The sequence below is a fragment of the Pseudophryne corroboree genome, chromosome 3 (assembly GCF_028390025.1).
Source record: "Pseudophryne corroboree isolate aPseCor3 chromosome 3, aPseCor3.hap2, whole genome shotgun sequence".
NCBI lineage: Eukaryota > Metazoa > Chordata > Amphibia > Anura > Myobatrachidae > Pseudophryne > Pseudophryne corroboree.
In genome coordinates, this window is record NC_086446.1 from 337,745,089 (window position 1) to 337,759,445 (window position 14,357).

General features: G+C 37.6%; 2 protein-coding genes across 2 annotated transcripts; both read left to right on the forward strand.

Moving 5' to 3' along the window:
- Window positions 1-2,794: 2,794 nt before the first annotated feature.
- On the forward strand, window positions 2,795-5,035 carry HOXB6 (homeobox B6). Its single transcript, XM_063959601.1, has 2 exons — window positions 2,795-3,326; window positions 4,617-5,035. The coding sequence occupies exons 1-2, from the start codon at window positions 2,915-2,917 to the stop codon at window positions 4,871-4,873; spliced, it is 669 nt and encodes a 222-aa protein (XP_063815671.1). The 5' UTR covers window positions 2,795-2,914; the 3' UTR covers window positions 4,874-5,035.
- Window positions 5,036-6,702: 1,667 nt separating this feature from the next.
- On the forward strand, window positions 6,703-8,627 carry HOXB5 (homeobox B5). The gene is made up of 2 exons (XM_063959603.1): window positions 6,703-7,277; window positions 7,741-8,627. Exons 1-2 carry the CDS (start codon window positions 6,764-6,766, stop codon window positions 7,986-7,988), a joined length of 762 nt encoding a protein of 253 aa, XP_063815673.1. The 5' UTR covers window positions 6,703-6,763; the 3' UTR covers window positions 7,989-8,627.
- Window positions 8,628-14,357: the final 5,730 nt, after the last annotated feature.

The following is a 14,357-nucleotide window of genomic DNA, read 5'->3' on the forward strand; positions in this document are numbered from 1 at the left end:
TAAATTGTTTACCAACTAAAGTTGAAACGATGACACAATACTTCCTATACTAGAAAAATAAAGTGAAGGTATGATAGTAACAGTGATTTAATAGTGGGACTGAAACTATAAACTGTGCAATGTTGTTATATTACAATATAAAATATAGCCACATACGTCTCTTAGTCCTCATTTTATGGAAACTTGTATATATTTTAAATATATATATATATTTATGTGTATGTGTATTTTAAACATATATATATAATATATATATTATATATATGTATGTATATATATATATATATTTATTTAATATATATATTTAATATATATTATATATATATATGTATATATATATATTGAATATATATAAATATATATATATGTATGTATATATATATATATATATATATATATATATATATAAAACATGTTAGTATAACTTTCCAAAACATAAAGGAAAAACACCACTTAAAAACGACTTCTATAAATCAGGCTGTGTGATTCAGTCCTTGGCTCAGGTAGGATTGCCGGCGAGCGGAGATGTATTCTTATGTCTTGCTGATTTGCTATGCCTGTAATCAGGAACAGACACCACGGATTTCAGGCCCGTTTTATTATTAGTTTTCTTTGCAGTAAAATTACAAAGCATTTCCAAAGTCGTTTTATGGCAGCAATAAGTTTCCAAAGTGAGGACCCCGCTGCGAACTCACTTAATTTCCTTCCAAAGAATCCAACAGGGACTTCAAAAATCACAGTGTTTGGCTGTACTAGGGAGAAAATACTCAGGAAATGCTTATGTTTCCTTTTGCTGTTGCTTTTTTCTTTACTGTGATATTTGGAATTTAGGGAATGTTTAGAGCAAATCTGCTAAATTTTACACGTGCAAAATACAGAAATATATGTACAGTTTCACCTTTCCTTTATAAGCACTCTGTCTACTTTTTATAGTATAAATTACGAAAGGACAGACACGTCAACTTTTCCAAGCGATATTTTATTAGGTTGAAATGTATCACTATCAACTCCATAAAATGGAAGCGTTTGCACAATGGCATTCATTTGAACGAGGAAAATATGTTACACACAGTCTGATTACAAAATATAAAGTTATTTCATACCTATAGCAAGATCACAACAGCACAAGTTTACCAATAGTGGACAGAACGCTGTAACTGACCAAAATGTGTATATAACAAATGCTTCATGTTAGACAGGTATAATAAAACGCTGCAGCCACAGTTCTCCTCTGCAGACACGGGGACAGATGTCTGATCAGTCAGTATTTACTCACTTCTCTCACTCGATATTGTGCAGTTTCTTCATGAATCGCTTTGGTGAATGTTACAGTCACTACAGTATATTGTTTCCTTATTGCCTCGAAAGAGTGGGAATTGGATGTCGATGATGCATAAATATTATGTTATTCCAGAAAAATCGTGGCACTGAAATAAAGTTCCTCGATCTATTGACAAAAGCAAGATACTCCGCCTGCAAGAACAAGAATATAAAGAGTTTAGATTGCACGCTTATTTATATTGTACAGACCCTACAGTACACACTGCTTAGGTAGTAAGCAATAGTGTGTGTGTGTGTGTGTGTGTGTGTGTGTGTGTGTGTGTGTGTGTGTGTGTGTGTGTGTGTGTGTATACATATATATAATAGACACACTCATGCACAATTACACATACGTGTATTATATATATATATATATATATATATATATATATATATTATATAAAAGCACAAATCCAGTATACATATGTTCATCTGTATTTTTATAGCTCGCTTCATGCACGTACATAGTATGTATATATAAAAAGTACACAAATGGGAAACGTTTGTACAGATAGATAGATAGATAGATAGATAGATAGATAGATATCATACATGTGTATGTATGTATGTATGTATGTATGTATGTATGTATGTATGTATGTGTGTATGTGTATATATATATATATATATATATATATATATATATATATATATTCATCACTTATTCCCTTTGTACATTTAAGGCAAAGTACAACACTTTGGGGGGTGGTTGGTAGTATTTCCCGTTCGCTTGCTTACTTGTGGTGCAGAAATACGGATTTACATAGGCATATGTAATTTTCAAGCAGAATAAATAGGCACTAGTTCATTTATTGTTTGGAACCTTAAGATCAGAGGCAATCGATAGACACATTATTTAGCCCTTGAACTAACAAAAAAAGTGAGGCCCTTAGAGTGTCAGCTATAGATTCTGTCAGCTAACGTCGGATAAACAATCAGCACCACAAGTTGCGTTTATGAGACAGATTTCCAGAGAACGCTCTCATGGTATATGTGATATTCCGGAGGGCTGGTCCCAAGATTTGTGCGGTAAGCTTACTAAATCTATGTTATATGTGGAGAACTATATTTGTGCAGGAATTGGATTCTGTTTATCAATGTGCAGAGTTTTTTCAGCCTCATATTCCTTTTAAATATAGTTCCTCAGCAGTAAGTCATTAGGGATCTTGGTCCCCTTTCTATAAATGTAAGACGTGTGTCCTACATTAACATAGTCGTGATTTTATTAATAGGTGGGCGGGGGGAGAACTTTTTTCCTCAGCTTTGCTGTAAACCTGCATATAGAAATAGTTTTTGTGCATATTAGTGATATGAAGTGAGGCTTATTTAGTTGCATTTCTCTAGAAGGGCTGATGGTTTGCTCAGAGGGTCCCTGGTGCAATGGAAGCCCCTCTTGGGTGCTATTTCGCAATCTCAGACGCTCGCTATTGGTCAGTATGTGATCATATGCCTCTATTTCCTTCTGTCCCTCACTGGCACCCGGCCATCCCCCTTCAGCTAAAACCCAATCTCCGATAAACTACTAATAGCTAAACCACTTGGACTATAAAACACAACAAATCATAAAGCCAGGAAGGACTACAGCCTCCTCCCAATGAGTTCCTATTTTGTCAACTCCACTTTCCCGGTAACTCTGCCTGGTGGGCAGGAACCCTTCCTAGGACAGATCCCGTTATATTCCTCAAGCTATGCGGATCCTCTAAGACATTATTCTGCCAGCTATGGGGCCTCTGGAGTCCAGGAAAAGGGATATGCTTCATCCTCTTACTACCAGCAGGCAAATGGGGCATACAGCCGGACAGCCGCCTGTGACTATGGCGCAGCTGGATTTTTTAGGGACAAGGAAGCTTCCTGCGCGATGTCCTCCCTGGATGAGCAGTCTCAATATAACCATGAGCAGCGCAAACCAGACTGTGCGCACAGCAAGTTGCTCTACGAAGATCCGGACGACGCAAAATGTTCCACCCCAGTATACCCCTGGATGCAGAGGATGAATTCCTGTAACAGTAAGTTCGTTTCAACTTCACTTTCTTTTGCACACATTACTTCTTTCCCATTTGCAAGTAGAGATGAGGCAGTCATAAATCACACAAGCTCCAGCCAAATGTGCATGTTGTTTGATACCATGCCATGGAGGCTCAGCTAGTCTGCCTCTCTCCCTCCCACATTATAGCAGTTTATCCAATTCCTCATTTTACTTGTGTACTGTTTAACAACATTACACTATACGTCATTACTGTACACAGGGCATAGTGTTGTTTGCCACATTTTTATTTTGTGTTCTGCCTGACCACACTCTAACCTCTGTATCCTCCACGTTAAAATAGTATCTAATCTATCTCTTACTCCACCTCTCTCTCTCTCTCTCTCTCTCTCTCTCTCTCTCTCTCTCTCTCTCATCATGTCACTGCCATAAATACCTATAAGCATGCTTTACGTACACGTTATAATAATGAACATTTAAAGGCATGCGTAATAATTGCAATGAAAGTTTGGTGTAATGAAGCACTCCCAGAAGATACTTTAGCTCAGTGACTTATTACCAGTTTAAGTGCAATTCCCCCTCAGTCCTGGAGTGAGGGGTCCCCACGTTTCTGTACTGTTTGTTTCTGTGTAGGGTTGTACCTGCTACCTATTAGTCAGGGTATAAAGTGCTGAATCCATTATTGCACAGCTTGTGACGATCAATACATTTCATTATCACTTAAATGTACAAATCTATTATTGTAACCGGCTACAGCAACCAAAGAACAGCTTGATATGTCATACAACAACAAATATATCTCTGTAAAGGCAGAATGTAGCCTCACAGTCAATAATGGCACCATACCCATCTTCATTTCTACAAGTGTGTAAGCAAATTATGCACATCCCATGCAAATTTGACTAATATAAGGAGTAATAAAATATCACATACTATCTATTATTTATTAGAATATATTAAACATACTAGATTTTTGTCCAATGGCATGCAATTAATGTATATAGATTCAGTTAGTTATCTGTTAAAACATAGAATACATAAAGAACAAGTTGATATCAAATAAAGATAGATAGATAGATAGATAGATAGATAGATAGATAGATAGATAGATAGATAGATAGATAGATATTCCAAGTGTCTGCAAAATATCCCCACCCAACATAGCCATTATGTTATACTGTTACATAGGCAACAGATACATAAACACAAAGTGTAAGCTGTCACATTTTAAGCTGTCACATTGCTTTACAGGATTCCTACAATAAATAGATTTCGGCCGAGTTTCCTGAAATATGTTTCTTTCTATACATAGGTTCGGCTTTTGGGCCCAGTGGGCGAAGAGGGCGACAAACCTACACCAGATACCAGACTCTGGAGCTGGAGAAAGAATTTCACTTTAACCGCTACTTGACCAGAAGACGCAGAATAGAGATTGCGCACTCCCTGTGCCTGACTGAGCGTCAGATCAAGATCTGGTTCCAGAACAGGAGGATGAAGTGGAAAAAGGAGAGTAAATTACTTAACTCTTCCCTGCCGAGTGGAGGAGAGGACGAGAAAGCCGCAGAATGACGCACATAGCGCCACTTAATGCGCCACAATCCTTGTATCTTGAATAAATTATTGTTGCACACAGGACTGGTGAAGAAGAAAAGCTAGGAAAAGCTAGTGACTCAGAATATCTGTATTATAACTACCTACATGTCTGACTCTTATCGGTTTGCAATACTGGATTACACAATTTATATATATATATATATATATATATATATATATATATATATATATATAATCTTGTCTATGTGTTACATGCACGATTTGGCATATTGATTTTGTTGTTTAGTGTATTTTCATGTCTACTGAAATGTACAATTACTACCTAGAATTAATTGTGAAATGTTCTATTTTTATTATAATGTTTTTGTTTGCTATTTTTTTAGTGTGTCATTTGTGTTTTTTTTATTCTGTATATTTGTACTTTGTCTGGGGATTGGCCTAGCGATATGACATGTCAATTACAAGGACCTCTGCTAACTAATAATAGTGAATGGAAACAAATAGCCCATAAAGAGCAGACGCACGTCCATAGCGTTGTTATACTACAAGCACAATAGTCTTATGTCTGTATCTTGTAGCACACCACCCCTGGGAATTCAGACTTACCAAACATCCGTTCTAATTAAACACTGTCTGTGTTCCTGTACTTTCCCAACATTGAAATGAGGGGTACAGTATTAGAAGTCAGAAGAAGATGACTGTACCAGCTCAGCGTCTAAATAGCCCTGTAATCCAATTCTCTCCTGCACTAAAGATGCAGCTTGTCTGGGATATTTGATTAAATGTTGTTGACAATGAATACTTGTGGTTTATTTTCTCTGTAAATTTAGCATTATGGAATAAAGTATCACATTACATGATGGGAATAAAATATTGCATTTCTATGAAGAAACAAATTAAGCTCGTATCTATCTGCTTTTTGAAGACTTTTAATGCATTTAATTTAACCACTTATTACAATACATTTGCATTATATTTATATGACAAATGTAAATTTACATAACAATAATGTTATGTTGAGTTGGTCTAAGGCAATATTTAAAGCATTAAACATGGTAACTCTCAGTCAATATTCTGTTTTACATCACTTCATCATATTTGTCAGTACTCCTTTTTTAAAGATGAAAAATTAATGAAGTGACCATTTTTATTTTTTAGCAATTTTGGATGGTCTCATGGATGGGAATTACTCACCGGCGGGAAAAAAATATAACCCCTTTACATATTATTATATAGCAATCTGTCTGTTTTGTTGATTGGATAGATATTATGGTATTTTCATATACAACGAAACCACAGCAGGTCAAAATGTCGCAATTTTATTAAAACTGAACTATTAATATCGAATGCTTTTTTTCTGGATGTATAAAGTATGCTTCTTATTGGCCACTTTGACTTCTCCTAAATAGGGAAAGGTTCAAAATAAAACACAGGCTATATTTAAAAAAAAATTGACTGTCATTTTTAGTCATTATATTGTAAGAAAGACGTTCTTATTCCGAAATATAAAAATATATGAACGAAGGGCACCTAATGGGTTATTTTCAGGGTGTGTACTCAGATGCTATCCTTCGTATTTCCGGCAGGTGGCGCAGTCTGCCAACAGGCAGCGCATAGCTTCCCAGGGATTTTTTTTTTTTTTTTTGGAAGCTGCACATTGACTTGGGCCTAACGATTCTCAGATCGTCATTATTTGTAACCATAGAGCATGAATTACCTCTTGAGGTCATCAGTGAGAATTTACGACTGGTCAACAAAAGCACGTGATTTCCAAACGCACCCACACCCCCATATTTGGCTGCATACATAGCAAAGCGAAGTACAGTGCATTGCTATAATTCATTAATACATCATAAATCGTCAGGCGCAGGGTGATCCACAAATCAAGTCTCCAAAATCACCCAAATGAGTTCCTACTTTGTGAACTCGTTCTCAGGGCGCTATTCTAATGGCCCCGACTACCATGTGTTAAATTATGGCACTGGCAGCAGCAATGTGAGCGGATCTTACAGGGAGACAGGCAGCATGCATCCCACCTCTTATGGCTACAACTACAATGGCATGGACCTGAGCGTGAGCCGGGAAGCCGCTTCCAGCAGCCACTATGAGGACAGCACGGGAGGCTTCCCAACGCAGGAGAGCAGGTTCAGAGCTGCCTCCAGCTGTCCCCTCTCCTCCCCAGAGTCCCAGAGCCACGGGGGAAAGAGCGAGCAGCAAGTCCCCTCCGACCCGGCCACCTCCAGCAGCAGCCACTTCACAGAGGTGGAGGAGACCAGCGCGTCCTCAGACCCCGAGGAAGCCACCCCGAGGGGAAGCGTGTCCCGGGCACAGACAGAGTGCAGCCCCCCCGGAGCCGCCGCCGCAGACGGCCAGACCCCACAGATCTTCCCCTGGATGAGGAAGCTGCACATCAGTCACGGTACCGCTGCTTTTTACTTTCAATTTCACAGGGGGTGAGGAGAGAAAGCTCATGGGTTCAGCTTATGTGCGCAAATAAAATCTAATATAAATGGAGAATATTGCATGGGGACTGTATTCAGACAGCACATACACGTAGCATAATTACTGAGTATTGCAATATAGTAGAACGCAAGAGGCAAAAATATGCTAGCGTCTATTTCTAATGACATGTACAAGATGTGACCTGTGTTGTAGCTCGATGAGGCCAAAATATGGAATAAAATAATAATTGTGGTGGCTATATGATGGTAAAAGGAGGAATTCAATTAAGAGTATATATGGGGAACATAGGTGCATGTTGGAGAAGATCTCTGGGAGGACAGTAAGGACTGAATTGGGCAGGCAGGTGTGGGGCATAGGATGGGGGCTATTATGGTTCTGTACACTTAATAATGCCCCCCGTGATTCTCATCACCATGCAGATATGACAGGTCCGGATGGGAAGCGGGCGAGGACAGCTTACACCCGGTACCAGACCCTGGAGCTGGAGAAGGAGTTCCATTTTAATAGGTACCTGACCCGCAGGCGGCGCATTGAAATCGCACACGCCCTGTGCCTGTCCGAGCGCCAGATCAAGATCTGGTTCCAGAACCGGAGGATGAAATGGAAAAAGGATAATAAACTGAAAAGTATGAGCTTGGCCACGGCAGGGAGTGCCTTCCAGCCCTGACTCCAGCACACTGTTCCCAGGACTCTACCCATGGTACCCAACTGGGACACCTCTTGTGGCACTTTCTGGGGCACCTCATGGCATGTCGCGTATAAGGACAATGGTAGCTCCTGCCCAGGACTACATCCCATCTCATCATTTCTAGCTGTGTACAGTGCGCTCAGTCGCTGTGACGTCCTCAATGTTTGTGACTGTAAGATACTGCTGCTTTTATGGACTACATAGCATGTTTATCCGAGCTCTTAAATGTTCTAACTTATTTATATTTGATGATGATAATAATAATAATAATAATTATTATAATAATAAAAAGGCGTCAAAACGTTTACATTTATTTTGTTCTTTAATGTATGTTTTTTTGTTTGTTTGTTTTTCTGTTTCCCAGAACAAGTAGACTATTGATGCACAAAACCCAACTCACGTTGTGTTATTCCAGTGTCAGGGCTGTGTTCTTGCTCGATATTTTTGTGTTTTGCTAATTGTTATCTTATTGCAAGGTTGACTCATCCTGTTGTCACCAATAAGTGTTGGGGGATAAGTGACATGTTCTGTCTGTAGAGGTTGCATTGCTTGGTTGCCTGGGGAATTGCCAATCCATTTTTTGTATTTGTACTAATAAAAAGAAAAAGTTGTTCTTGATTGTGAGAAAAGTCTGATCTGTACCCATGGGCATATTTCCTCTTCCTATATTTTGGTACTGAGCTATAGGACTTTATGGCGTATTTATAAATCTATATAAAACTATATTTAATAAGACCGTTCCGGATACAGAGGGGAATCAGGTAACTATTCACTTAGGAGAGGGGTAATAATGTTATGATGCTGGGAAAGTTAGGCAAGAGACGCATAAAACTTTCTGCAAAGTTCCCAAAACTACATACTGTAACACTGACCCTACCCTATCCTTTTCATAAGTCCTGATCAAACAGCACATACAGACATATACCTAGTAATACAACTTATTTTTACTATTATTAGCCTTTATAGCTATTAAAAATAAAGTAAGATTTAACACTTACCCCAAATCTGCACAGTTTTAGGCCATCTGGAGGACTCTTAGGGCAGTCTAAAGTCCCAATCCCCATTGCTATTTTTGCAGAGGCAAACTACACCAAAAGTAGGTATGACATTTACATGTCAAATGGGTACGGTTTTATCTAGAAGTTAGATCGTAAAAATGGCCCAGACCTCAGACAGATACCCCCTCACTGGCTCTCAAAAGTCACGTGAGCTCCATAAACTTAGGTTTATGGTTTTAGGGAGTTGACAATGTACAATATATTTCACATTCTCCACAATGTTAAGTGACAGTTTAACTGGCTTGTGAGGGACGCAGCCAGCGAGTATTTCAGCAGATGAGCTGCTACAGGGAATGGCAGACAGTGCAGGTTTGCTGCTCACTGCAGAGGACTCAGGCTCTCGCGAAAAAAAGTAAGTTTCACATCACTACCCTTTAAACATTCCTAAAAACTGTCAAAATATTAGTGTGTTAAGTTTCTGGGCATGACATATTCAAGTATATAATGGTACACTACACATCCCGGTATTAATGGGAGTGTAGTTCTTCAAAAGATTAATTATTTAGAATAAATCTAGAATATCTGTAAGAGCTGGACTATATATACATATATATATATATATATACTGTATTAGTTGAAATTGCTTGCTGCTTGTATAGTGTAATGTAATTCCTATACACATTTTTTGTGTGTATAGTGCACTCATAACTGCGTTAGAACATTTTAAATCAGAAATTGTCTAAAAGTACTGTAAATAAATTGGATTATGTAATGAGCTTGTTAATCTTTACAGCAAAAAAATGTTATTATTTAGTGACTTTGACGTCTCCAGACAAGACAACAGCTAAAGACAATATATAGTTATAAGAAAATCCAGGTAGACACTTTTTTTTAGGCGATAAGATCTCGTGGGATAATAAAATCCAAACAAATTAAAAATACACCCATCTACTAAATGACGTGTGTGACAATTAAGTGCAGCAGATAAACATTTTTTTATTGAAGAATAATAATAATAATAATTATTATTTATTTTTTGTTAATAGGAAAGGCAGCATTACAATGTATTAGTGTAATGTAATCATTGTAATATTATATATAAAAAATATCCGAATACAGCAGACAAATATAACATCTGTCATGGGCTCAGGAGTCCTGTTCCCAAAGTTCACCCCTCTGCAATAAGACATGGATTTTGTAGGAAATTACAAATGACAAATAATCTAAGGGGATCTTTTAACGAGTCAAGTTACACATGTATGAGAAAAGCATCACAAAACTTGATGTTAGAGCCACATGTGTCCTGTTCGATTTGGTTAATATCAATATAAACATGCGGACAGAGGCATTTAGTTGTTTATATATATACACACACACACACACACACACACACACACACACACACACACACACACACACACACACACACACACACACACACGTATTGCTGATTGCAGTAGGAGAGGTGCTTCCAGGCGGATGGAGTGTTGTAGAAAGAAACAGGAAGGATGGGATATGGCCGTGCAGACGGAAAGGGATTTTCACTACTTTACTGCTTATTTCCTCTTTACATAGCAGTTTTATTTCTGCTGTATATTGTAGCCGGTGCTATGAGGTTTGGTCCCTATCTATTTATCTAACACAGAGTGATACAACTGAACATTTCTCAGATCAAAGTCAACAACGTCCCTAAACGATTGTAAACCAAATTATGATACATGTTTTTATGTATTTGCTAAAGTGTTTCTTTATTTACACCTGTAATTTGACTAAGCTTCCAAGTTTGACGTGTTTGTATTGGAAGATCAATACAAGGAGGGTGTTTGTTACATTAGTATTAATTAGGATGGCCCCACTTTCCACTAGCTTTCTTATTTCTGCTACTGGAGGTAATATTATAAATAGTGGAAAATAATGCTGAACTTTAGACCTGGGTTCGTGCACTGCAGAGCGTGTACTACGCCAGATGCTCTGCATGAGAAAATCGCAGTGCGTCACTCATACTGCAGCACATCTTTGGACTTTTCACCTCGCAGCCTGATTGTTGTGAGCCTGAACCCTTGTTCACCTTTCCTATATCACAATTCTGCTGAGAATTAACATTTCTATAATTACCAAACTGTCTTTTTTTTCTTAACACGAGAGAAGTTTGTGAATTGAAATGTGTGCGATGTTTTATATGCTTGTAAGCGAGGTGATTGAAATATGGTAAACGATTTAATTAGGAATATCAAATGAAAAGCAAAGGGGGCACAAATGAGTTGAAAAAGCACAGCTATTCTAAACGATTAAATCGCCATTTTAGCAGTATAATGGGGTTTGCATGCTGAATGGGAAAAGCGGTGCACATCAATTATTCATAGAGAGAGGGATCATTGCGAGGTCAGCAGTCTGGTGCAGAGAACAGCACCAAACACAGATTACCCTCTTCTGCCGGGAAGTACACCCGCAAGGGGCACTCTGCAAGCGACATTACAGGACACTGACTCCCTAATGCAAGTTACAGGAGTCAAAATAGGAAGAACTATAAAACGTATGTATGGGCAATAGAAGTCAGCATTTCTCGGAATAAGCAGCAGTCTAATATTTATTCCCTCTCCCTCCACAGTATATAGGTTTCTCTTTAAAATGCAAATAGCTGAGATCTGAATTTGCAGAAATAAGAGGGCTAAATTCATTGCAGACATAGTTATTGGGGTAGGCAGTGAGATTAATTCACTTGCACTACCCGATACTGGCCAGTAGAGCCCGCTTTAGACCAAGTTCACAGACAGTATTCAGCCAAAGACATTCACTGCCCATTCTGCTCTGTAACAAGTTCCCATTAGAGCAAAGCACCGCATCCTGGCAGATGAAAATAAACAATTACACACCACCACCACCACCACCACCACAACAACAGCTGCTTCTGCTACAAAAAGAAACATATAAATGTTACAATTTCTATTCATCTAATTATTTTTTTTATCAATGGTTGACGTGGATACTACGTCAATAAAAAAGTGTCTATAGTACAATTATTCATGTATGTTGGATTTTTTTTGGGGTGTGTAATTAATTCCGTACATTATTAAAAAAAATTATAATAATTTCACTTTTTGGGAAAATTATCCAGAGAGAGAAATAGAGATGGATCATGCTGGATAATGTCTGCCTCAGCCCCAGGGCAGCCCGACAGGGGCTTGTTAGTACCATTTTATAGTGCATGAGGTCAAGAAGTGGAGGGTCAAAAGTTTACTCTGTTGATCAATGCTGCACTGAAACAGATCTAGTGCACTTACACACAACAGTGACTTAAGGAGACACACTTTGCTGTAGATCCCGTGTATTTATTTGGTACAGCACACCTAGATTAATTGCTTTAGATTCAGCGCACTTCATATATAAAGCACACATATTGGGGGAAATTCAAATGTTTGAAAAGTCAGTTGGGAGTCTGTTTTTTTTATATCTAATAGACAGGAAACAACAGACATCCAATTGACTTTTCAAACATTTGAATTTCCCCCATTGTGTCACTGCGATAGTTGTTCCAGTGAACTTCTTAAATAAGGCATGCACTCAGTGATTCTTATATAGTTCCAGTGTACTTCTTATATAAAGCACACATTGACTGCTGTAAACACAGTGTACTTATTATGAAAAAGCACTCATATACTCTCTTATATAGATCCAATGTACATCTTATACTAAACACACCCTCATTGCTATAGATATTCTTATTTAAAGCAAACATATATTCGCTTCTGTAGATCCAGTGTACTTCTTATATAACACACACTTTTAAAGATCCTGTGTACTTCTTATTTAAAGCATACATATACTAACTTCTATAGATCCAGATTACTTATTACACACACACATACATGCTTCTACAAATCCAACATACTTCTCATATAAAGCACACATATACTCAATTCTATAGATCCAAAGTACTTCTTGTAATAAGCACACACTCACTTCTGATATAATATAAAACTCACACACACATTTCCATAGACCAAGTGTACTTCTCATATAAAGCACATATATATATATATATATATATATATATATATATATACTCACATTATAGATCCAAGGTACTTTTTAAACTAAGCACACACCCTCACTGCTATAGATCCAGCACACTTTTATTTAAAACGAACATTTACTCACTTCTATAGAACCAGTGTACTTCTAATGTAATGTAATATAACACACACACACACACACACACACACACACACACACACACACACACACACACACACACACTGTACGTACGTACGTACGTACGTACGTACGTACGTACGTACGTACATACATACATACATACATACTCACTCACTGCTATAGATCCAGTGCATTTAAAACGCACATATGCTCACTTCTATAGAACCAGTGTATTTCTAATGTAATATAACACACACACACACACACACACACACACACACACACACACACACATCACACACACACACACACACACACACACACACACACACACACACACACTGTACGTACGTACGTACGTACATACATACATACATACATACATACATACTCACTGCTATAGATCCAGTGCATTTAAAACGCACATATGCTCAGTTCTATAGAACCAGTGTATTTCTACTGTAATATAACACACACACACACACACACACACACACACACACACACACACACACACACACACACTGTACGTACGTACGTACGTACGTACGTACGTACATACTCACTCACTGCTGTAGATTTAGTGTACTTCTTACGTAACACACACATATACTCACTTCTACAAATGCTTATTTAAAATACACACGTTCACTTCTGTAGTTCCAGTGTAATCCTTATATAAAACTCACATATGCACATTTCTATAGCTCCAAATTACTTCTCATATAAAGTTCACACAACGGTCAGTGCTATAGATCCAGTTTACTTCTTGGATAAAGCTAACATTTACTCGCTACCATAGACCTAGAGTGATTCTTATAAAAAGTGCACACACTCACTACTACATTATCCAGTTACATCTTCTACAAATCACAAATATGCTGCCTGCTATACGTAGATCAGATGAACTTCGCACATACACTCACTACTATTGATTCTGCGTAATTCTTATAAAAAAAAGTTTTTATACATATATATATATATATATATATATATATATATATATATATATATATATATACCTATATCACCAAACAGTGAATCAGGAGGCGCTAATTTCACTTTCCAGTTATTACCAGCAATTGCATTGACCACATATGATCATAAATAACAATTTATTAAAAGCACATTTACACAAACAGAGATAACCCTTTCATATACACAGTTAAAATTTGTGCCATAAATGAAATGAAGG